Source organism: Pseudophryne corroboree, chromosome 1 (genome assembly GCF_028390025.1).
Source record: "Pseudophryne corroboree isolate aPseCor3 chromosome 1, aPseCor3.hap2, whole genome shotgun sequence".
NCBI lineage: Eukaryota > Metazoa > Chordata > Amphibia > Anura > Myobatrachidae > Pseudophryne > Pseudophryne corroboree.
Window position 1 is genome coordinate 454,279,804 of NC_086444.1, and position 25,896 is coordinate 454,305,699.

At 45.4% G+C, this 25,896-nt stretch overlaps 1 protein-coding gene across 1 annotated transcript in view; it reads left to right on the forward strand.

The window, feature by feature from the left end:
* Positions 1-25,896, forward strand: part of IRF9 (interferon regulatory factor 9) — a 99,597-nt gene that overhangs the window by 27,252 nt on the left and 46,449 nt on the right. The window contains exons 2-5 of the mRNA XM_063913645.1: positions 97-273; positions 4,924-5,104; positions 11,389-11,498; positions 11,581-11,728. Coding sequence (XP_063769715.1) covers positions 97-273; positions 4,924-5,104; positions 11,389-11,498; positions 11,581-11,728 — 616 coding nt within the window. The remainder of the gene's footprint in view (positions 1-96; positions 274-4,923; positions 5,105-11,388; positions 11,499-11,580; positions 11,729-25,896) is intronic.

Genomic DNA, 25,896 nt, shown 5'->3' on the forward strand with positions numbered 1-25,896 from the left:
ATGACATTGTCGATTTTATTAATCCACACCCTTGAGATGCTGTAGTTACTGTGTAAGCAATGTGTGTGAGGTACTATGGTATCTGATGATTTGCAGATGGCTTCTCGTCGTGCACGCCCAACGCGGAAACTGAAACCATGGCTAGTGGAACAGATTGAAAGTGGAAAGTTTGGACTCAAATGGGAAGACGAGCAGAAAAATAGTTTCAGAATCCCATGGAAACATGCAGGGAAACAAGACTTCCGCCATGATGAAGATGCGGCTGTCTTTAAGGTGCATACGTTACTGTGATTATTAAACACTTATTTTGTCCTTTTAATTTAGACACATTTTGTGACCTGTTATCTTTGCTTTATCCATCTATTTTTATCAGTTCTGTTCACCATTATTAAATGGCAAAAGGTGTGTGTGGGCGGGAGTTGGTAGGGTGTGTTCAAACTGAAAACTGTGGCAGGATGTAATGGCGTGTGGGATGCCGACCAATCTCTGACTTTTTTTTAAAAGGAGCAGTCGCGTACAAAGCTGTTTTGACTTGTAAGTGATTGCCCCTTTAAAAAAACCTCAGAGACTGGCCAGCATCCCGCACCTCTGGTGATCTCAGACACCATTACATACTGCCGCTAAATTGCTGTGTAAAAATAAAGCTGTCTAACATTTGTGGGCTAAATGCAAAAGCAGCCAGTATTTACCCTACACAGAAAAAATATAAATGTATTTGCTCCCCTTGCATGGCAGCATATTTTGTTCCAGACACAAAGTTAATTGCGTTTTTTGCTTTACATACAAACATGAATCAGGTCCAGTGTGCACAAAATGCGGCAGCCAGGATGTTACCTAATTAGCCCTGTTCCTGCCATAACATCAGTTCTCTATTCCCTTCACTGTTTTCTAAAACAGAGAATATATTACAAAATAGGCTTGATTACTTACTTTCAGAGCCCAACATGACCATTTGAAGCGGTTTCTTATTCCTTATTTCCCCACTTGCTTACATCAATCGATGAAGGAATATTAGCAGTACCTAGAATTTAGCATACTTCATTTGGAAGTAGAGTTTTCTACTTTGCAGCTCTATAACTTGTAAGTTTGAGAGGCCTCTACTCTAGAAACCTTCAAAAGCAGACTTGAGACTTACATGAGAAATCAAGTATTTAACTATAAGCCCCTTTAGGGCAGAAATGGACAAAAAGAAGCGTGCTTTCAAAGCATTTAAATCTAATGGAAAGGAGGAGTCATTCCAGTATTACAAGAAATGGAATTAAAAAATGCAAAAAAGCAATAAGAGCAGCTAAAATGGAAAATGAAAAGCAAATTGCTATAGAGAGTAAAACCTTTCCTAAAAAAGATTTTTAAATACATAAACAATAAAAGGTTAAAAAAGGAGAGCATAGGTTCAATAAAAGATGACTTTGGAGTATTGATAAATGATGACGGAATAAAAGCGGAAATACTGAACAAATTTTTTTCATTAGTGTTCACCAGAGAAGAACTGATGGTGGGACTAGTGTATAACGATAGTGACAGTAATGATTCGTGGTTAGATACTTGTTGAAGTAAAGAAGTAGTCTGGGAGAGACTAAGCAAAATTAAGATTAATAAATCACCTGGTCCTGATGGACTTCACCCAAGGGTTCTTATGGAGCTTAGGTCACAACTAGCAAGACCCCTATACTTGATTTTCAATAGTTCAGTTAGATCAGGCATGGTACCGAAGGATTGGCATATAGTTGAGGTAGTGCCATTATTTAAAAAGGGATCCTAAAATCATCCGGGTAACTACAGACCGGTTAGTTTGACATCTATAGTGGGGAAAATATTTGAAGGAATTCTAAGAGATAGCATACAGGAGTACTACAGACCACTAAGATTATTAGCAAGAACCAGCATGGGTTTGTGAGGGACAGATCATGTCAAACTAAGTTAATTAGCTTCTAAGAGGAAGTTAGCGATAATCTTGACCAGGGAAAAGCAGTGGATGTGGTCTACTTAGATTTTGCAAAAGCTTTCAATACAGTGCCTCACAGGAGACTGATCATCAAATTAAAGGAGCTTGGCCTAGGAAAAACTGTTTGTACATGGATAAGTAACTGTCTGGATAACAGGGTACAGCGAGTAGTGGTCAATAGGAAGTCCTCAAGTTGGACCCCAGTAGTCAGCGGAATACCACAAGGGTCCGTACTCGAGCCACTACTGTTCATCATATTTATCAATGACCTAGAAATAGGCCTGGAAAGCACAGTATCAATCTTTGCAGATGATACTAAACTGTGTAGGGTAATTAATTCTGGGCGTCTAAATGGAGAATGAGGTTCAATATAGAAAAATGCAAGGTTATGCATTTTGGGACTAAAAACAAACTTGCATCCTACATATTAAATGGGGAAAGTCTAGGGGTAACAGTATTGGAAAAAGAGATTTGGGGGTACTCATTGATAATAGGCTTAATAACCGTATACAATGTCAAAGCGCAGTAAAGAAGGCAAGTAAGGTGCTAGCATGCATAAAACGGGGAATTGAGACAAGCGACGAGGATGTAATCCTGCCGCTTTACAAATCATTGGTATGTCCGCTCCTGGAATATTGTGTTCAGTTTTGGGCACCACTGTATAAAAAAAGATATCGGTGAACTCGAAAGGGTTCAAAGGCGAGCTACTAAATTGATTTAAGGGCTAGAGGGACTGAATTACGAGGAAAGGCTTACTAGGTTGAATATGTATACATTGGAAAAGAGGTGTCTAAGAGGAGACATATTTAATATCTTCAGATATGTAAAGGGACATTACAAAGAGTTATCAGAGGAATTATTTATTAAAAGAACTCTGTTTAGGACACGTGGGAACTCGCTGAGATTTGAGGAGAGAAAATTTCCGTACGCAACGGAGAAAAGGGTTCTTCACTGTTAGGGCAATAAGGATTTGGAATTCCCTGCCAGGGAAGGTGGTAATGGCGGACTTTGTAAATGCATTTAAAAAAGGATTGGATAAATTTCTGTATGAAAATGATATCCAAGGTTATAATATTCAAAATATTGACATTGATAATCCGGGTGTAACATGATTTATAGTTGTTAACTAGTCAGAAAACATTACTTCAGCAGGTACATTATAATCAAACAACAGACAAAGAGGAAGGGGGGTGCAAATCCCCACCCCCAAATTCCCTTCCGCACACTGAAAATTACCTGTAACCATCCCTGAATCTATCTGGTAATAAAATTCAGAGAATTTGTCACAAATATTTGCAAACACATGTTTAGCTGCTGGCCACTTCACGGCTTCTCTGATACAGCAGTCCTAACTCTACTTGATAGCAGTGCCCACATAGGGCCATGTAATTTGTCACAGTACGCCTCATGATAAAGGCTATTACTAAAACACTTCCAGAGAGAGAGCTAACTTACCCGGGAGCCACCCCCAGGATCTCCCATTGGCACTACAAGGAACAGCATGCCTTCCAAATGCTGCTCCCATTCAATGCCTCATGCACACAAGCAGACAAACAATTTGGAAGCTGCTCAATCATACCTGGAGGTAATTATATATCAGGTGCTGGAAGGGGGAGGGGTCACAGACAAACAACAGACAATAATCAACTCAACTTAATACAGGTTGAACACAATGGGTATTCAACCTCAATTACTATGTTACTATGTTTATTAAAAAAAAAACCAGCCCAAATACTTAGCACCTTGTCCTGTAGTCTTTTTTTTTTTTTTTTTACAAGAGTGTGCATTAATTTTATTAACCCCAGTCTGATATGTACCAAAAACCACCAGATGAGGTTTGCAATAAATTTGCTTTTTTAATTTTCTATCAATAAAAATAATTTTTCTTTAAAACTGGTAATATATTTCTTCTGAAAATATCACATGTATATAATCAAGAGTATCACATGAATAAAAACACATACATAAAAAACATACTACTAATATACTTTGCACAATTTTGATGGCAAATGTGGGGTGTCCTTTTTCAATAATATATAACCTGTTTTGAGGATCACAGGTATTTATAATGGGCCCATTGTAGGTGATAATTGATTTTTTTTTCCTCCTGAAACAGATATATATAGTGGCACCACTGCAACATGAATGTATATTCGTATAAGTATATAGTACGCATAATCCGAGACTGCTCTTTCTCTCACCACTATATAGTAGTAGGTAGCGCCGACCCCCTCATTTGATCCCCAGGCACGCCACGACAGTGGCTAGGTATGTTCCAGTTCTGATTCCACCTGAGTCCCAGTGTCGGTGTGTGGCTGCAGCTCCAAACACGCGGACTGGTTTTCTCCTGCAGGCGGGCTGGGACCCCTCAATAATCAGCAGTGGATAGTTGAATACCTCCTTAGCAGTGGCAGCTTTCAGTAATAACAAGCTAAGTAGCAGCAGCAAAAATTCTCTAACCCATTTCGCTCCTATATGTGGCAGCTTTTTCAAACAGAAAATTTATTGCAAAATTATTCTGGTAGTTTTTAACTGGGGTTAATGAAAGTAGCGCACACTCTTGTCAGAAAAATTACCTTGTTCCACATCCATGTATAGGGTGGGGAGTTTGTACGTCTTCACAAGCATGTTTTGAGTGTTTATTGCAGCTTATAATTAAACTGCTATAAACAATATTTAAATATATTTATTTTATTTAGTGTCTGTTGTGAGGTTCTTGTTGTTCTGTAGTCTGTTAATACTGAGGTAATTTTTAAAAATGTGCAAATAACACTGTTTGAAGAATAGTTTATTATTATTATTATTATTATTATTATTCTGTGTTTAAAACAGTTGTATGGTGCAGCCATGTGCCTCAAACTAGAATAAGGAGAAGCTTCATTAAACTGGACATGGAGGTGCAGCTTTAATATTGACATGGTATGAATATGTGATATTGTATAGTGTTTTGAGTCTATATATTTTTGCTTTATAACTAGGCATGGGCTGTGTACAAGAACAAATACAAAAATGGAGAAAAGGTGGATGCAGCTGCATGGAAGACGAGGCTTCGTTGTGCTCTGAACAAGAGTCCAGAATTCCAGGAGCGCCCAGAGAAGTCCAGATTAGATATTTGTGAACCTTTCAAGGTTTATAGGATTGTTCCGCCAGAAGAGCAAGGTGAGAGCTTGCATCAAAGCTAAAATTCTTAAAAAGACTAAGGGGCGTATGCAATTGGCTGTTTTTTCGCCTAGGTGAAAAAACTGAGCTTTTCACTATTTTTAGGACGAATGGAGATTCGCCCTATGCAATATTGTCGCCTAGGCGAAAAACGTGACGGGGCGGAAAACACGTGGATCAGCGAATCCACTTGTTTTCCGTCGAAAGTGCGGCCCATTTTCGCAGATTTTTCAGCATTTTTCGCAAATTCCTTTTCACTTAATAAAGGAAGGTGGAAAGGCATTCGCGAAAATGCCTTCAAAACTGCCGAAAACGGCCCTAAATGAATACGAGTGGGGCGAATTCATTAGCTTAGAAATGTAATCGGAACTAATTGCATACGCCCCTAAGGTTCAAACACAGACTCTGACAAACAGTGGTACAGTTAACATATAGAACATTTTCACCTTGAACGTGTGTTCTTGTTTGGTAATTGTTCCCATTTTTAAGGGCATTGTCAATTCGTTTCCTGTGTACAATGGAAAAGTTATTGGTTGGATTAATATATACTCCTAGATGCCTGTGTGCCTCTTTGAGATATTTGTCAATCGGCCAGATCACTATATTACTTCCTTTATCTTACGGCTGTAATGACATTGGGGGTCATTCCGAGTTGTTCGCTCGCAAGCGGATTTTAGCAGATTTGCTCATGCTAAGCCGCCGCCTACTGGGAGTGAATCTTAGCATCTTAAAATTGCGAACGATGTATTCGCAATATTGCGATTACACACCTCGTAGCAGTTTCTGAGTAGCTCCAGACTTACTCGGCATCTGCGATCATTTCACTGCTTGTCGTTCCTGGTTTGACGTCACAAACACACCCAGCGTACGCCCAGACACTCCTCCGTTTCTCCGGCCACTCCTGCGTTTTTTCCGGAAACGGTAGCGTTTTTCCCACACTCCCATAAAACGGCCTGTTTCCGCCCAGTAACACCCATTTCCTGTCAATCACATTACGATCGCCAGAACGATGAAAAAGCCGTGAGTAAAAATCCTAACTGCATAGCAAATTTACTTGGCGCAGTCGCAGTGCGGACATTGCGCATGCGCATTAAGCGGAAAATCGCTGCGATGCGAAGATTTTTACCGAGCGAACAACTCGGAATGACCCCCATTGTTCCACCCTTTTATCACTTTTAGTGCCATTCTTTGTTTTTTACTGATATTGTCCGTATGGAGATGTCTCCTCTTATTGTTCTGGTAGAGTGTATCCATATCTCTGGAACATAAGTTTCCATACTATTGACAGAAACCAGACAAAATGGGCAAAACATGTCACTGCAAACATTATAAAAATAAATAAAAGCCCAAAACATATGGGGACAGCAATGTCAAAGGCAGTCCCATTGCCTTCAAAACAGCATAAATTCTTATAGGTTCACTTGCACACAGTTTTTGAAGGGTCTCTCTCCACCTCTATAAATCATTAATTTCTGCTTTTGGGTGTGCCTCCACCAAATAATGAGATTATCGCTATCATCCATCGCTGCACAATGACTGATGGGTTAGATTGTGTGGGTATGGAGTTTGGCACAGAACCTATAAAAAAAGTAACTCCTCCCCCCTCTAACCCCTCCCATCTACAGTCTCTCCTCAGAACAACCTCAGTTTAAGTTTTGTGACTTGGAGTGCAGGCACAGTTTTTTTTTTTTTTCACCCCAGATAGTTATCAGTTAAGTTTCTTTTTCTTTTTCTTTGGTTTTCTTCTATGCTTAGTCTTTCTATACAGGCGACAAACATATTCAGAGTGAGGTTAGTTAGAATAGGGGCTGCTATGAGCCGTGGTTCTCACTATGGTCAGCCCCTGGGGAGTCACCATACCGCGTAGGTCACTGGGACTGATCCGCCGGACACAGCACCGAGGAGGCACTGGGTCAGGTAGGACAGTCGCAACCTACCTAGGAAGCGTTGGGCTGTGACCTCCTATTTGCTACGTACTCTCCCTCTGTGTGCAGTTGTCAGCACAGGTCCCCTGGTTCCAGGCTACAGGTGGGTACACTTGGTGGGTGGGAGCAGCGTGCGAACCAGGGGCCGGAGTCAGCGGTCCACTGTCTCAGGGCTGCTCCACTGTTAGTCCGGGCGCAGGTAAGGTCTTTCTAGATAGCTGTGGGGGTGTAGCGCCGTCACCTTCTCCCCTGCCTGCCGCTCACACATCCTGCTGTGCCCTTAGTTTTATAATGCCGCAGTAGTGCTTCAGCATAAGGGAATATTTCCACAGAACCCCTTCCCGCAGCGCATTTTCCCGCTGTCACTGCACTTATTAGTTCCACCTACTAAATTCTGTGTGGGAGGCAGGCACCATTTTCCCTAGCAAAGCTGAGCTGTAACAGACTGGGGACACTGTGCGCAGCACACTGGGGACATTCCAGGCAGTTGCTGGCTCACTCTGATCATTACACAGGCGGGAATCAACACAGCAAGTATTATAAGGTTAGATCTGGATTCTGCATCAGCCTTTTTCTCTCTTTTGTTTCTTTGCATAGCAGATATACAGTGTTCATACCTTAATCAGCAAGACTGTGTCACTGTTAAAGGGAACTTCTGTTTTCTACTGTCTGTTTCCTTTTTCCCATTTATTCCTACCATGGCCAGTAAGCCAGACAAATCTGCTAAAGGGAAAGCGGGCTTTGTTGTTTACTTTGCCTGTTTGAAGTGTGATTCCAAACTTCCAAAGAGTAGCATGGACCCAGGTACTCTCTGTACTGCAAGGGTCATCTTCTAAGGTTTGTAAGCCCTTGGCATTTTCAGTTTCAGACTCTTCCATTCGGCCTTTCCACGGCTCCTCAGGTATTCACAAAGATCAAGGCTCACATGGTTGCTGTGCTAAAATGTCAGGGAATCAACATTACCCCTTACATAGTCAATCTATTGCTGATAGCTTCCTCAGCATCACTTCTCCACCAGCACTTGCAACTCACGGTGGACACACTTTAGTCCTTTGAGTGGATAGTGAATTTCCCCAAATCTTCCCTTCTTGCTTCTCAGAGGATGATGTTTCTAGGTCTATTTTTCGACACCATGTGCCAGATGATTTTTCTGTACCAGGACAAGGTTCAGAATCTACGGTCCGGGATCCGATCTCTGTTACTACTGGTCTCAATTCTCGGGTGCATGATGTGTTGGGCAACATGGTGGCAGCATTTGAAGCAGTGCTATACTCCAGGTTTCATGCTAGACTTATTCACGCTCAGATCCTGGAATGTTGGGCACGAACGGGGCCACATCTAGGCAGACAGTTATTCCGCCTGTCGGTTCAGACCCGTCAGTTTCTCCTTTGGTGGCTTCAGGTCTCCAATCTGACCAGAGGTGATCCCTTCACCATTTGGTCCTGGATGATTGTCACCACAGATGCCAGCCTCACAGGTTAGGGTGCAGTAATTCAGTCTCACCATTTCCAGAATCTGTGGGACAGCCAGGAGTCTGCTCTTCAGATCAACATTCTGGAATTGAGAGCGACATGGTATGCGCTACTTCAAGTGCAGAATCTCGTCCAGTACCATCCTGTGCGCACTCAGTCAGACATTGCAACAGCAGTAGCCTACATCAACAAGCTGGAGAGCCATGAGAGAAGTCTCCCATATCCTCAATTGGGCGGAACGTTGGGTTCCAGCCATCTCTGCAGTACATATTTTGGGGGCGGAAAACTGGGAAGCGGATTTCCTCAGTCGCCACATTGTTCAACTGGGAGAGTGGGAGTTTCACCAGGATGTGTGTGTGTGTGTATGTATGTGTATATATATCTCTATCTATCCCTGGTGTCTCTTTGGGGCAATTATGACATCGACCTCATGGTGTCTCGTCTCAACAAGAAACTTCTTCAGTATGGGTCTCGATCCATGGATCCTCAAGCACTTCTAGTAGACACCGTGACTGCTCCTTGGAGGATATGTTTCCACTGATTCCTCTCATTCCACACCTGCTTCAGCGTATTTGGCAAAAGGGTCTAGCAGTTATTCTCGTAGTGTCAGATCGCCCTCTGCACCAGTGGTACACTCTTCTTCGCAGCATGGTGACTGCGGAGCCTTACCATCTACAGCTGCGTCCAGACCTTCTTATTCAATGACCTTATCGCTACCACGATTTACCTCATCTGGCTTTGACGCCATGGTTCTTGAGTCCCGCATCTTAAGAGCAAAGGGTTAATTGCGATCTGTTGTGAAGACTATGCTCCATGCTAGAAAACCTGTGAGTTCCAGTATATATCACAGGGTGTGGCGTATGTATGTATGTATGTATGTGTGTGTGTGTATGTATATATATATATATATATATGTGTGTGTATATATGTATATATATGCGTGTATATGTGTGTGTGTATATATAGATATATATATATATATATATATATATATATATATATAATCCATATATTGGGCGGCACTCAGAGACTTTCACACGCTGGTTAAACAGTGAACAAGCCCCGCAGGGCTGCTTTAATGTGACGTTTCGGGGTACAAAGATCCCCTTCCTCAGACCTTTGTACCCCAAAACGTCACATTAAAGCAGCCCTGCGGGGCTTGTTCACTGTTTAACCAGCGTGTGAAAGTCTCTGAGTGCCGCCCAATATATGGATTATATACAGCAGGAATTGGACTGATGGGAAGCACCCGAGCAAGGTGACACGTAAGACCTGAGTGCCGGGGCCCTGTTTTGGATAATATATATATATCTATCTATCATATTACATGGTGTGAGAAGCGTGGGGTTCCGCCAGGTGATTTTGGCTTGTCACACCTTTTCTTTCCTTCAGGATGGTCTGATTAAGGGCCTCCGTCTCCTTTACGCCTTGTCTGTACGGTTTCAGAATAAGTTGGCTATTCTTCCGGAGGTTCAGACCTTTCTACAAGGAATTCTGAGGATTCAGCCTCCATACGTACCTCTTGTCCCTCCTTGGGACTTAAATTTGGTCCTAAGGGCTCTTAAGGTGGTCTTTTTTTTTGGCCATTGCTTCAGCTTTGTGTGTTTCTGAGTTGGCAGCTCTTTCCTGTAGACCACCCTTGTTAGTTTTCCATGATGACAGAGTGGTTTTACGTACAATGTCCTCTTTTCTTCTGAAACTTGTATATGCGTTCCATCTAAATCAGGACATTGTGCTGCCTGCGTTCGCAGCGACTCATTGTCCGGGGAGGATTGGCACCTGGCCTTACTAGACGTTGTCCGAGCTTTGTGCATTTACTTGTCCCGTACGGAGTTCATTCGCCGTATGGATTCTTTATTGGTTCTCATTGATGCGCTCAAGCGAGGTTGGCCGGCCCGTAAGAACACTGAGGCTCGTTGGGTTACATCCGCTATCCATCAAGCTTATGTGTCTTCTGCTGTTCCTGACCCTCTGCGGGCTCATTCCACTAGGGCTGTTGGGCTGTTTGCAAGGCTATCTCTGTTAAGCAGCTGTGTAGAGCGGTGACCTGTTCGTCCGTGAATACCAAATTTTATCGTTTACATACTTTTGGTATGTCAAATTTTATGGGTGGCTTTTCCAACTGAACCCCCTCCCTCTTAGGTTGCTTTGGGATATGACATCAGTCAGTGTGCAGCGTCCCCCAGATGGATGACAGAGTAGATTGGATTTTTTACTCACCGTAAAATCTCTTTCTCTGAGTCCATCTGGGGGACCCTGCTATCGCTCCCTTTATTTTGTCTGGTTTATTTGTTCTTTGTTCTTCTGTTCTCTCTCAGCTTTGCTAAATGTTAACTGAGGTTGTTCTGCGGAGGCTCTGTAGATGGGAGGGGTTAGTGGGGGGAGGAGTCAGGGGTCTATTTACTAAGCCTTAGATAGAGATAAAGTGCACAGAGATAAAGTACCAGCCAACCAGCTCCTAACTGACATTTTTCAAACCCAGCCTGTGACAAGAGCTGATTGGCTGGTACTTTATCTCCGTCCACTTTATCTCCATTCAAGGCTTAGTAAATAGACACCTTAGTTTTTTATAGGTCTGTGCCAAACTCCATACCCACACTAACCCATCAGTCAGTGCACAGTGTCCCCCAGGTGGACTCAGAGAAAGAGATTTTTCTGTGAGTAAAAAATCCAATCTTCTCTCTTACTGTACTCGCTATACAGGAATATTTAACAAGGTGGGACATACATAGTATTCAAATTATCTACTAGTGCTCAGAGCTTTAATAAGCTTGTTTTCTGAGGTCCAAAGGTTCTCAGACCCAAATGTCCTCAAGCTTAGAACCTATGAAATAAGCACACAGACTCATGAGAATTTAGTAATTTTTTTTGTCCAACCTTACTCCAGTGATTGCACCTATTGAGAGAACAGGTCGGAAGAGGAAAGGCACTGCAGATTCAAGGAGCAGCTCATCTGATGAAGTAGATCAAGTAGAAAGGAAGTCTCAGATCAAATTGGTAACCTTTCATTAATGTTCATAGTTCATCATCATTTTGTTTTTTTCTTTTGTTTTTGTGGTTGAATATTATTCTCTTTCAGGAAGATGACATTTCAGAGGTCACCAGCTCCATTTCTCCAGAGGATTCTGGGATTGGAAGTGACACAAGCAACACTGATATACCAAATTTCAACCAGAATAACCCTAACTATGAGTCATCCAGCCCTAATACACATATCGTTGCTCTGAGTAAGTATTCAATTAAAGTTTAATGTACCTGTAATTTGTGAATTGTTGAGGATATGGCTATATGTACAATTTTCACTCTTCTGAATGTCATTAGGTTAATCCGTTAACAGAGATTTTGTGCAATGTTATTTGAATAATTTAATGGATTAATTGCTGTAAAGAAAAAAATCCTGAGTACCCTATTTACAAGGTGCAAATTGAAGTATTGCTTAGTTTAAGGAGATTGTTTCTCTACATGGCATTTAAAATTGCTAGTCTAACAATCACCTATTTAGTCTATCATTATTCATTTGAAAACACCTTGAATAATAAATTAACTTGGCAGCACAATAAAGATATACCACACAGTAATTTAAACCAGCTATACCTTGAAAAAAACCAAATGTTTCTTTGTTAACATTAATATGGTAGGCTATAAGAATATTGTTGAAGTTCAAGATTTTTTTTTATTTTGTGTGAGGGGCAGCATATCTGTTAAGATAATAGACTAGATGGTGGTGAGATTGATGTTTTAAAGAGGTTGGTGAGTGGGTACAGACATGTACTGTGTATAGAATCTATGTTTTCTATACTCAACATCCTGGAGCGTTTGCAGGGTGTTCAGGACTCAAGCAGCAATTAAAGGTAGTACTGTGATTGACAGTTATTGCAGTTTGCCCAATCAGCTGCTTTATTTAAACAACATTTTTACATTACAGAGTGTGTGTGTGTGTGTGTGTGTGTGTGTGTGTGTGTGTGTGTGTGTTCTTGAGAATATCTTTTGTCTTGTGAAAAGTTTATTAGAGTTGTGTGTGTGTGTGTGTGTGTGTGTGTGTGTATATATATATATATATATATATATATATAAATGTGTGTATGTATGTATATATATATATATCTATCTTACGTTCTAGAGGATGCTGGGGACTCCGTAAGGACCATGGGGAATAGACGGGCTCCGCAGGAGACATGGGCACTAAAAAGAACTTCAGATATGGGTGTTCACTGGCTCCTCCCTCTATGCCCCTCTTCCAAACCTCAGTTTGATACTGTGCCCAGAGGGGACTGGGTGCACTACAGGGAGCTCTCCTGAGTTTCCCTGAAAGAAAGTATTTTGTTAGGTTTTTTATTTTCAGGGAGCCTGCTGGCAACAGACTCCCTGCATCGTGGGACTGAGGGGAGAGAAGCAGACCTACTTAAATGCTAGGCTCTGTTTCTTAGGCTACTGGACACCATTAGCTCCTGAGGGAGTCGGAACGCAGGTCTCTCCTTGCAGTTTGTCCCGGAGCCGCGCCGCCGTCCTCCTCACAGAGCCGGAAGATAGAAGCCGGGTGAGTATAAGAAGATAGAAGACTTCAGAGGCGGCAGAAGACTTCAGATCTTCACAGAGGTAACGCGCACAACAACAAACTGCAGGCACTGATGGGTGCAGGGCGCAGGGCGGGTGCCCTGGGCAGCAATTTTACACCTCTAGGACTGGCACAAGTATATATATTTCTCTATCGTCCTAAGTGGATGCTGGGGTTCCTGAAAGGACCATGGGGAATAGCGGCTCCGCAGGAGACAGGGCACAAAAGTAAAGCTTTTACAGGTCAGGTGGTGTGTACTGGCTCCTCCCCCTATGACCCTCCTCCAGACTCCAGTTAGATTTTTGTGCCCGGCCGAGAAGGGTGCAATTCTAGGTGGCTCTCATAAAGAGCTGCTTAGAGAGTTTAGCTTAGGTTTTTTATTTTACAGTGATTCCTGCTGGCAACAGGATCACTGCAACGAGGGACAGAGGGGAGAAGAAGTGAACTCACCTGCGTGCAGGATGGATTGGCTTCTTGGCTACTGGACATGAAGCTCCAGAGGGACGATCACAGGTACAGCCTGGATGGTCACCGGAGCCACGCCGCCGGCCCCCTCACAGATGCTGAAGCAAGAAGAGGTCCAGAATCGGCGGCTGAAGACTCCTGCAGTCTTCTTAAGGTAGCGCACAGCACTGCAGCTGTGCGCCATTTTCCTCTCAGCACACTTCACACGGCAGTCACTGAGGGTGCAGGGCGCTGGGGGGGGGCGCCCTGGGAGGCAAATGAAAACCTTTAAAAAGGCTAAAAATACCTCACATATAGCCCCAGAGGCTATATGGAGATATTTACCCCTGCCTAAATGTACTAAATAGCGGGAGACGAGCCCGCCGAAAAAGGGGCGGGGCCTATCTCCTCAGCACACGGCGCCATTTTCTGTCACAGCTCCGCTGGTCAGGAAGGCTCCCAGGTCTCTCCCCTGCACTGCACTACAGAAACAGGGTATAACAGAGAGGGGGGGCAAAATAAATGGCAATATATTAATATAAAAGCAGCTATAAGGGAGCACTTAATCATAAGGCTATCCCTGTCATATATAGCGCTTTTTGGTGTGTGCTGGCAGACTCTCCCTCTGTCTCCCCAAAGGGCTAGTGGGTCCTGTCTTCGTATAGAGCATTCCCTGTGTGTCTGCTGTGTGTCGGTACGTGTGTGTCGACATGTATGAGGACGTTATTGGTGTGGAGGCGGAGCAATTGCCAAATATGAGGATGTCACCTCCTAGGGGGTCGACACCAGAATGGATGCCTTTATTTGTGGAATTACGGGATAGCGTCAACTCGCTTAAGCAGTCGTTTGCCGACATGAGGCGGCCGGACACTCAATTAGTGCCTGTCCAGGCGCCTCAAATACCGTCAGGGGCTGTAAAACGCCCCTTGCCTCAGTCGGTCGACACAGACCCAGACACAGGCACTGATTCCGGTGGTGAAGGTGACGAATTAACCGTATTTTCCAGTAGGGCCACACGTTATATGATTTTGGCAATAAAGGAGATGTTACATTTAGCTGATACTACAGGTACCACTAAACAGGGTATTATGTGGGGTGTGAAAAAACTACCAGTAGTTTTTACCGAATCAGAAGAATTAAATGACGTGTGTGATGAAGCGTGGGGTGCCCCGATAAAAAAACTGCTAATTTCAAAGAAGTTATTGGCTTTATACCCTTTCCCGCCAGAGGTTAGGGAGCGCTGGGAAACACCTCCTAGGGTGGACAAAGCGCTAACACGCTTATCAAAACAAGTGGCGTTACCCTCTCCTGAGACGGCCGCACTTAAAGATCCATCAGATATGAGGATGGAAAATATCCAAAAAGGTATATACACACATGCAGGTGTTATACTACGACCAGATATTGCGACTGCCTGGATGTGCAGTGCTGGGGTAGTTTGGTCAGAGTCCCTGATCGAAAATATTGATACCCTGGACAGGGACAATATTTTACTGTCGTTAGAACAAATAAAGGATGCATTTCTTTATATGCGTGATGCACAGAGAGATATCTGCACACTGGCATCACGGGTAAGTGCTATGTCCATTTCGGCCAGAAGAGCTTTATGGACACGACAGTGGACAGGCGATGCGTAGAGGAGTTATTTGGGGTCGGTCTATCGGATTTGGTGGCCACGGCTACGGCCGGGAAATCCACCTTTCTACCTCAAGTCACTCCCCAACAGAAAAAGGCACCGACCTTTCAACCGCAGCCCTTTCGTTCCTTTAAAAATAAGAGAGCAAAGGGCTATTCATATCTGCCACGAGGCAGAGGACGAGGGAAGAGACAGCAACAGGCAGCTCCTTCCCAGGAACAGAAGCCCTCCCCGGCTTCTACAAAAGCCTCAGCATGACGCTGGGGCTTCGCAAGCGGACTCGGGGGCGGTAGGCGGTCGTCTCAAGAATTACAGCGCGCAGTGGGCTCACTCGCAGGTAAATCCCTGGATCCTGCAGATAATATCTCAGGGGTACAGGTTGAAATTAGAGACAGAGCCACCTCGCCGTTTCCTGAAGTCTGCTTTACCAACGTCCCCCTCAGAAAGGGAGACGGTTTTGGAAGCCATTCACAAGCTATATTCTCAGCAGGTGATAGTCAAGGTACCTCTTCTACAACAAGGGAAGGGGTATTATTCCACTCTTTTTGTGGTACCGAAGCCGGATGGCTCGGTAAGGCCTATTCTAAATCTGAAGTCCTTGAACCTGTACATAAAGAAGTTCAAGTTCAAGATGGAGTCACTCAGAGCAGTGATAGCGAACCTGGAAGAAGGGGACTTTATGGTATCCTTGGACATCAAGGATGCGTATCTCCACGTTCCAATTACCCCTCACACCAGGGGTACCTCAGGTTCGTTGTACAAAACTGTCACTATCAGTTTCAGACGCTGCCGTTTGGTTTGTCCACGGCATCTCGGGTCTTTACGAAGGTAATGGCCGAGATAATATTTCTTCTTCGAAGAAAAGGCGTATTAATTATCCCATACTTGGACGATCTCCTAATAAGGGCAAGGTCCAGAGAACAGCTAGAGATGGGTTTAGCACTATCTCAAGAGGTGCTAAAGCAGCACGGATGGATTCTGAATATTCCAAAATCCCAATTAATGCCGACAACTCGTCTGCTGTTCCTGGGGATGATTCTGGACACAGTTCAGAAAAAGGTTTTTCTTCCCGAAGAAAAAGCCAAGGAGTTATCTGACCTGGTCAGGAACCTCCTAAAACCAGGAAAGGTGTCTGTACATCAATGCACAAGAGTCCTGGGAAAAAATGGTAGCTTCTTACGAAGCAATCCCTTTCGGCAGATTCCATGCAAAGGGATCTGTTGGACAAATGGTCAGGGTCGCATCTTCAGATGCACCTGCGGATAACCCTGTCGCCGAGGACAAGGGTATCCCTTCTGTGGTGGTTGCAGGAGGCTCATCTATTGGAGGGCCGCAGATTCGGCATGCAGGATTGGATCCTGGTGACCACGGATGCCAGCCTGAGAGGCTGGGGAGCAGTCACACAGGGAAGAAATTTCCAGGGAGTGTGGTCGAGCCTGAAAAAGTCTCTTCACATAAGCATTCTGGAACTAAGAGCAATCTACAATGCTCTAAGCCAGGCGAAACCTCTGCTTCAAGGAAGACCGGTGTTGATCCAGTCGGACAACATCACGGCAGTCGCCCATGTAAACAGACAGGGCGGCACAAGAAGCAGGAGGGCAATGGCAGAAGCTGCCAGGATCCTTCGCTGGGCGGAGAATCACGTGATAGCACTGTCAGCAGTATTCATCCCGGGCGTGGACAACTGGGAAGCAGACTTCCTCAGCAGACACGACCTTCACCCGGGAGAGTGGGGACTTCATCCAGAAGTTTTCCACATGCTATTAAACCGTTGGGTAAAACCAATGGTGGACATGATGGCGTCTCGCCTCAACAAGACACTGGACAGGTATTGCGCCAGGTCAAGAGATCCGCAGGAAATAGCTGTGGACGCGCTGGTAACACATTGGGTGTACCAGTCGGTATAGGTGTTTCCTCCTCTGCCTCTCATACCAAAGGTTTTGAGGATTATACGGCAAAGAGGAGTAAGACTAGTGGCTCCGGATTGGCCAAGAAGGACTTGGTACCCGGAACTTCAAGAGATGGTCACGGACGATCCGTGGCCTCTACTTCTGAGAAGGGACCTGCTTCAGCAGGGTCCTTGTCTTTTTCAAGACTTACCGCGGCTGCGTTTGACGGCATGGCGTTTGAATGCCAGATCCTAAAAGGAAAAGGCATTCCAGAAGAAGTCATTCCTACCTTGATAAAGGCAAGGAAGGAAGTCACCGCGAAGCATTATCGCCGTATTTGGCGAAAATATGTTGCGTGGTGCGAGCAGCGGAGTGCTCCGATGGAGGAATTTCAACTGGGTCGTTTTCCTACATTTCCTGCAATCAGGATTGTCTATGGGTCTCAAATTGGGATCTATTAAGGTTCAAATTTCGGCCCTATCAATATTCTTCCAAAAAGAATTGGCCTCAGTCCCTGAGGTCCAGATTTTTATCAAAGGAGTACTGCATATACAGCCTCCTGTGGTGCCTAAGGTGGCACCGTGGGATCTAAATGTAGTTTTAGATTTCCTCAAATCCAATTGGTTTGAACCACTAAAGAATGTGGATTTGAAATATCTCACATGGAAAGTGACTATGTTACTGGCCCTGGCTTCGGCCGGGAGAGTATCTGAACTGGCGGCTTTGTCTTATAAAAGCCCTTATTTAATTTTCCATTCGACATAGGGCAGAGCTGCGGACGCGTCCGCATTTTCTCCCTAAGGTGGTATCAGCGTTTCACCTGAACCAGCCTCTTGTAGTGCCTGCGGCTACAGACGACTTGAAGGACTCCAAGTTGTTGGACGTTGTCAGAGCCTTAAAAAAATATACATTTAAAGGACGGCTGGAGTCAGAAAATCTGACTCGCTGTTTATACTGTATGCACCCAACAAGTTGGGTGCACCTGCTTCTAAGCAGTCGATTGCTCGTTGGATTTGTAACAAAATTCAACTTGTACATTCTGTGGCAGGCCTGCCACAGCCTAAATCTGTTAAGGCCCATTCCGCAAGGAAGGTGGGCTCATCTTGGGCGGCTGCCCGAGGGGTCTCGGCATTACAACTCTGCCGAGCAGCTACGTGGTCAGGGGAGAACACGTTTGTAAATTTTTACAAATTTGATACCCTGGCAAAGGAGGACCTGGAGTTCTCTCATTCGGTGCTGCAGAGTCATCCGCACTCTCCCGCCCGTTTGGGAGCTTTGGTATAATCCCCATGGTCCTTTCAGGAACCCCAGCATCCACTTAGGACGATAGAGAAAATAAGAATTTACTTACCGATAATTCTATTTCTCGGAGTCCGTAGTGGATGCTGGGCGCCCATCCCAAGTGCGGATTATCTGCAATACTTGTACATAGTTATTGTTAACTAATTCGGGTTATTGTTTAGGAAGCCATCTTTCAGAGGCTCCTCTGTTATCATACTGTTAACTGGGTTTAGATCACAAGTTGTACGGTGTGATTGGTGTGGCTGGTATGAGTCTTACCCGGGATTCAAAATCCTCCCTTATTGTGTACGCTCGTCCGGGCACAGTACCTAACTGGAGTCTGGAGGAGGGTCATAGGGGGAGGAGCCAGTACACACCACCTGACCTGTAAAAGCTTTACTTTTGTGCCCTGTCTCCTGCGGAGCCGCTATTCCCCATGGTCCTTTCAGGAACCCCAGCATCCACTACGGACTCCGAGAAATAGAATTATCGGTAAGTAAATTCTTATTTATATATATATATATATATATATATATATATATATATATATATATTTAGGCTGATGGCTTTGTATAGGTACCCCCGCCAGTTTTTGAAAAAAATCGAGCGGGACCGAAGCCCGCCGCTGAGGGGGCGGAGTTTGTTCCCTCAGCACTAACCAGCGCCATTTTCTCCACAGCACACCGCTGAGAAGCTGGCTCCCCGGACTCTTCCCTGCTGAACATGGTGATAGAGGGTTTTAAAGAAGGGGGGGACGGGACATATTTGGCGCAGTGAATACATATATAAAAGCGCTGTATATCTCTGAGAATTTTTTCCAGGGTCCTTGGCGCTGGGTGTGTGCTGGCATACTCTCTCTCTGTCTCTCCAAGGGGCCTTGTGGGGGAATTGTCTCCGGATTAGAGATTTCCCTGAGTGTGTGGGGTGTCGGTACGCGTGTGTCGGCATGTCTGAAGCGGAAGGCTCTTCTAGGGAGGAGGTGGAGCAAATGAGTGTGGTGTGTCTGTCGGCAACGCCGACACCTGACTGGTTGGATATGTGGAATGTTTTAAATGCAAATGTGAATTTATTACACAAAAGGCTGGACAAAGCTGAGTCCAGGGAATGTACAGGGAGTCAAGCACTGCCTTTCACTATGTCGCAGGGACCTTCGGGGTCTCAAAAGCGCCCACTATCCCAAGTTGTAGACACGGATACCGACATGGATTCTGACTCCAGTGTCGACTATGATGATGCTAAGTTGCAGCCAAGATTGGCTAAAAGTATTCATTATATGATTATTGCAATAAAAGAGGTGTTGCATATCACAGATGACCCCTCCGTCCCTGACACGAGGGTGCGCATTTATAAGGAAAAGAAACCTGAGGTAACCTTTCCTCCATCTCATGAGCTGAATGAGTTATTTGAAAAGGCTTGGGAATCTCCAGACGAAAAACTGCAGATTCCCAAAAGGATTCTTATGGCGTATCCTTTCCCGGCTAAGGACAGGATACGGTGGGAATCCTCCCCAAGGGTGGATAAAGCATTGACACGCTTATCCAAAAAGGTAGCGCTGCCATCTCAAGATACAGCAACCCTCAAGGATCCTGCTGATCGCAGGCAGGAGACTACCTTGAAGTCAATTTACACATATACTGGTACATTACTCAGACCGGCGATAGCGTCGGCTTGGGTTTGTAGCGCTGTAGCAGCGTGGACAGATACCTTATCTGCTGATATAGATACGCTGGATAAGGAAACCATTTTATTGACCCTGGGTCATATTAAAGATGCTGTCCTATATATGAGAGATGCTCAGAGAGACGTTGGCCTACTGGGTTCCAGAGCCAACGCTATGGCGATTTCTGCTAGACGAGCCCTATGGACCCTACAATGGACGGGTGATGCCGACTTGAAGAGGCATATGGAGGTTTTGCCTTACAAGGGTGAGGAATTGTTTGGGGAAGGTCTCACGGACCTGGTTTCCACAGCTACTGCAGGTAAATCAACTGTTCTCATACGTCCTAGAGGATGCTGGGGATTCCAAAAGGACCATGGGGTATAGACGGATCCGCAGGAGCCTGGGCACACTATAAAGACTTCTGGGTGTGAACTGGCTCCTCCCTCTATGCCCCTCCTCCAGACCTCCGTTAGACTTTGTGCCCAGGAGTGATGGGTCACACACTAGGGGAGCTCTCCTGAGTTTCTCTGAAAGACTTATGGGGGTAATTCCAAGTTGATCGCAGCAGGAAATTTTTTAGCAGTTGGGCAAAACCATGTGCACTGCAGGGGGGCAGATACAACATTTGCAGAGAGAGTTAGATTTGGGTGTGGTGAGTTCAATCTGCAATCTAAATTGCAGTGTAAAAATAAATCGGCCAGTATTTACCCTGCACAGAAACAAAATAACCTACCCAAATCTAACTCTCTCTGCAAATGTTATATCTGCCCCCCCTGCAGTGCACATGGTTTTGCCCAACTGCTAAAAAATTTCCTGCTGCGATCAACTTGGAATTACCCCCATGTTAGGTTTGTTATTTTCAGGCAGACCTGCTGGCTACAGGCTCCCTGCAGCGTGGGAGTGAGGGGAGAGAAGCAGGACCTACTTCTTCTTAGTTTAAGGGCTCTGCTTCTCGGCTACTGGACACCATTAGCTCCAGAGGGTTCGATCACTTGGTGCGCCTAGCTGCTTGTTCCCGGAGCCACGCCGTCAATCCCCTCACAGAAGCCTGAAGAAAGAAGCCGGGTGAGTATTGGAAGAAAAGAAGACTTCAGTGACGGCAGAAGACTTCAGTAACGGAGGTAACAGCAGCGGTAGTGCTGCGCTCCAGGCTCCCACACACCAACGTCTCTGGAGGGTGCAGGGCGCTGGGGGGGGGGGGGGAGCACCCTGGGGGCATGTTGCTGAGGGTCTAGGAGCTGGCGGGGGGACATATTTAGGTGCCCGGGCACTGGGTATGTTCACCCCGCCAGTGTGCCACAGGGGGGAGCAGCAGCGGTAGCGCTGCGCTCCCTGCTCCCACACACACCATCGGGGGGGAGCGCCCTGGGCAGTATGTATATATGTATATATGTATATTGTGTAATTCACTGGCGGGGGGACATCCTTCGGTGCCCGCCCCGCCAGTACGCCGCGAACGGGCGGGAGCAGTAGCGCTGCGCTCTCCCCGCTCCCGCACGCCATCGGGGTGCAGGGCGCTGGGGGGGAGCACCCTGGGCAGTATATTTATATTTATGTGTTATGTACTCACTGGCGGGGGGACATCCTTCGGTGCCCGCCCCACCAGTACGCCGCGAACGGGCGGGAGCAGCAGCGGTGTTGCGGTTCCTTAAGTCTCACTGGTTTGAGCCTCTTAAAACGGTGGAATTAAAGTATCTCACTTGGAAAGTGGTCATGTTGTTGGCCTTGGCATCGGCAAGGCGAGTGTCGGAATTGGCGGCTTTATCTCACAAAAGCCCCTATCTGGTTTTCCATGTGGATAGAGCGGAGTTGCGGACTCGTCCTCAATTTTTGCCCAAGGTGGTTTCATCTTTTCATATGAACCAACCTATTGTGGTGCCTGTGGCTACGCGGGACTTGAAGGATTCCGAGTCCCTGGATGTGGTCAGGGCATTGAAAATGTATGTGGCCAGAACGGCTCGGGTTAGGAAAACAGAGGCACTGTTTGTCCTGTATGCAGCCAACAAGGTTGGCGCTCCTGCTTCTAAGCAGACTATTGCTCGCTGGATCTGTAACACGATTCAACAGGCTCATTCTACGGCTAGATTGCCGTTACCAAATTCTGTAAAGGCCCATTCCACTAGGAAGGTGGGCTCTTCTTGGGCGGCTGCCCGAGGTGTCTCGGCATTGCAGCTTTGCCGAGCGGCGACTTGGTCGGGTTCAAACACCTTTGCAAAGTTCTACAAGTTTGATACCCTGGCTGATGAGGACCTCATGTTTGCTCAATCGGTGCTGCAGAGTCATCCGCACTCTCCCGCCCGTTTTGGAGCTTTGGTATAATGGTCCTTACGGAGTCCCCAGCATCCTCTAGGACGTAAGAGAAAATAAGATTTTAAACCTACTGGTAAATCTTTTTCTCCTAGTCCGTAGAGGATGCTGGGCGCCCGTCCCAGTGCGGACTAAATTCTGCAAGACTTGTATATAGTTTCTGCTTACATAAGGGTTATGTTACAGTTTTGATCAGTCTCGGGCTGATGCTGTTTTGTTTCATACTGTTGACTGGTTCGTATATATCCATGTTATACGGTGTGGATGGTGTGGGCCGTTATGAATCTTGCCCTTAGTTTAACAAAAATCCTTTCCTCGTACTGTCCGTCTCCTCTGGGCACAGTTTCTCTAACTGAGGGCTGGAAGAGGAGCATAGAGGGAGAAGCCAGTGCACACCCATATCTGAAGTTCTTTTTAGTGCCCATGCCTCCTGCGGAGCCCGTCTTATCCCCATGGTCCTTACGAAGTCCCCAGCATCTTCTACAGACTAGGAGAAAAGGATTTTCTCTAACGTCCTAGTGGATGCTGGGAACTCCGAAAGGACCATGGGGAATAGCGGCTCCGCAGGAGACTGGGCACAATTAAAAGAAAGCTTTTAGACTACCTGGTGTGCACTGGCTCCTCCCACTATGACCCCCCTCCAAGCCTCAGTTAGATTTCTGTGCCCGGCCGAGCTGGATGCACACTAGGGGCTCTCCTGAGCTCCTAGAAAGAAAGTTTATTTTAGGTTTTTTATTTTACAGTGAGACCTGCTGGCAACAGGCTCACTGCATCGAGGGACTAAGGGGAGAAGAAGCGAACCTACCTGCTTGCAGCTAGCTTGGGCTTCTTAGGCTACTGGACACCATTAGCTCCAGAGGGATCGACCGCATGGAACTGGCCTTGGTGTTCGTTCCCGGAGCCGCGCCGCCGTCCCCCTTACAGAGCCAGAAGCAAGAAGAGGTCCGGAAAATCGGCGGCAGAAGACATCAGTCTTCACCAAGGTAGCGCACAGCACTGCAGCTGTGCGCCATTGCTCCTCATACACACTTCACACTCCGGTCACTGAGGGTGCAGGGCGCTGGGGGGGGGGGCGCCCTGAGCAGCAATAAAAACACCTTGGCTGGCAAATATATCACAATATATAGCCCCAGAGGCTATATATGTGATAAATACCCCTGCCAGAATCCATAAAAAAGCGGGAGAAAAGTCAGCGAAAAAGGGGCGGAGCTATCTCCCTCAGCACACTGGCGCCATTTTCTCTTCACAGTGCAGCTGGAAGACAGCTCCCCAGGCTCTCCCCTGTAGTTTGCAGGCTCAAAGGGTTAAAAAGAGAGGGGGGGCACTAAATTTAAGCGCAATATTGTATATACAAGCAGCTATTGGGAAAAATTCACTCAATATAGTGTTAATCCCTAAATTATATAGCGCTCTGGTGTGTGCTGGCATACTCTCTCTCTGTCTCCCCAAAGGGCTGTGTGGGGTCCTGTCCTCAGTCAGAGCATTCCCTGTGTGTGTGCGCGGTGTGTCGGTACAGCTGTGTTGACACGTTTGATGAGGAGGCTTATGTGGTGGCAGAGCAGATGCCGATAAATGTGATGTCGCCCCCTGTGGGGCCGACACCAGAGTGGATGGATAGGTGGAAGGTATAAACCGACAGTGTCAACTCCTTACATAAAAGGCTGGATGACGTAACAGCTGTGGGACAGCCGGCTTCTCAGCCCGCGCCTGCCCAGGCGTCTCAAAGGCCATCAGGGGCTCAAAAACGCCCGCTCCCTCAGATGGCAGACACAGATGTCGACACGGAGTCTGACTCCAGTGTCGACGAGGTTGAGACATATAAACAATCCACTAGGAACATCCGTTACATGATCCCGGCAATAAAAAATGTGTTACACATTTCTGACATTAACCCAAGTACCACTAAAAAAGGGTTTTATGTTTGAGGAGAAAAAGCAGGCAGTGTTTGGTTCCCCCATCAAATGAGTGAATGAAGTGTGAAAAAGCGTGGATAAGAAACTGGTAATTTCTAAAAAGTTACTGATGGCGTACCCTTTCCCGCCAGAGGGTAAGTTACGCTGGGAGATATCCCCTAGGGTGGATAAGGCGCTCACACGTTTGTCAAAAAAGGTGGCACTGCCGTCTTAGGATACGGCCACTTTGAAGGTACCTGCTGATAAAAAGCAGGAGGCTATTCTGAAGTCTGTATTTACACACTCAGGTACTAGACTGAGACCTGCAGATAGCTGCAGCGTGGTCTGTGACCCTGTCAAACAGGGATACTATTTTGCGAACATAAGAGCATATTAAAGACGTCAGAATAATAAAATATTTCCTGTACACCACACACAGCGCAACAATGTCAGATGTTAGAGGGCCGCCCCACGACTAATTACCCCTGTCTAAATGCCTCTCTCCAGACACCACAAATACAAGCGAAAGAAAAAAATAATAGGAGTAGGAAATCACAAGGCGCCACCAATTCAGTATATGGTACTATATTAAAATCATACGTCCCTTTTTTGTTGCTGAAATTTAATTTCATGCGTCCAGGTTTTCCCTCTTGTTCATTGGACAGATTTATCCATGGATATATAAAATCAGAGGGGAAAAACCATCATGTGCAGATAACATAACATTTATTTATAACATCATGCAAGATGTGAACAGATAGTAATATGAACAAGTAAAATACAGCAATAACAGCCACAGTGGATCCGCAAAATAATTACCAAATGGTCTGAGAACCCAGAAAAAGTTCTCAAACAAGCTCTTTACATCACCAGTGAACCACCCGGATCTGGAAAACTGGGAACAAGGATCTGGATCTTATTAGGCAGGATCTGCTGGATAAGGCTGGTGTAGATGATCAGATAGCCAACGCGTTTCAACTCCTTCCTGGAGTCTTTTTCAAGGCATAATGAACATAACAATACAGTGTCCTATTTAAATGTGTTAGTGGCCAATCATAATGTCCCATCTCGGCGGGATTATCCACACGATCTTGTTTTCCGTAGTCATGACTACCGCTCGTAGCGGATCGTCATTTCCGGTGTCCCTTCTTGCGGATCGTCACTTCCGGCGCATCCATGTACCGCATCCCGTAGTCATGGCTGCAGGGTAGCGTCCGGCGCGTCTGACATCGCTTCCGGTTACTTATCACTTCCGCCAAGTCCCCCGTGCGTAGATGACAAAAAATTCAAAGTCCCGCACTGGATTACCGAGACCCGGAAATCCATTCCATATAGTATAGATGAGGGAATATGTGAAAGGTCCTTTATAAGACTATATCAACAGTTATAGTGCTGTAAAAAAATAAAATAAACAACACACATTTAAAAAACAGAAACGGTGTTCCGTTTCACCATTTAATGATGAAAAGGAAAAAAAAACTAACTTTTAAAACATCTCTAAAAACGACAGATAAAATCCTTATATATAAAAATCACAAACAAAACGATTCTGGAAGGAAAAGAAGGAGAAAAAGACCCCACCAAATTCCTAAATAAACCACTTTAATTCGAAATCTTTGTTCAGACCCATAGGATGAAGAGTATTACATTCATATATGAGTTGCATCTCATTTTTAGCTAGCAGCGTTGCACTGTCTCTCTGACGCTGATTATTTTTCACTATTTTTATAG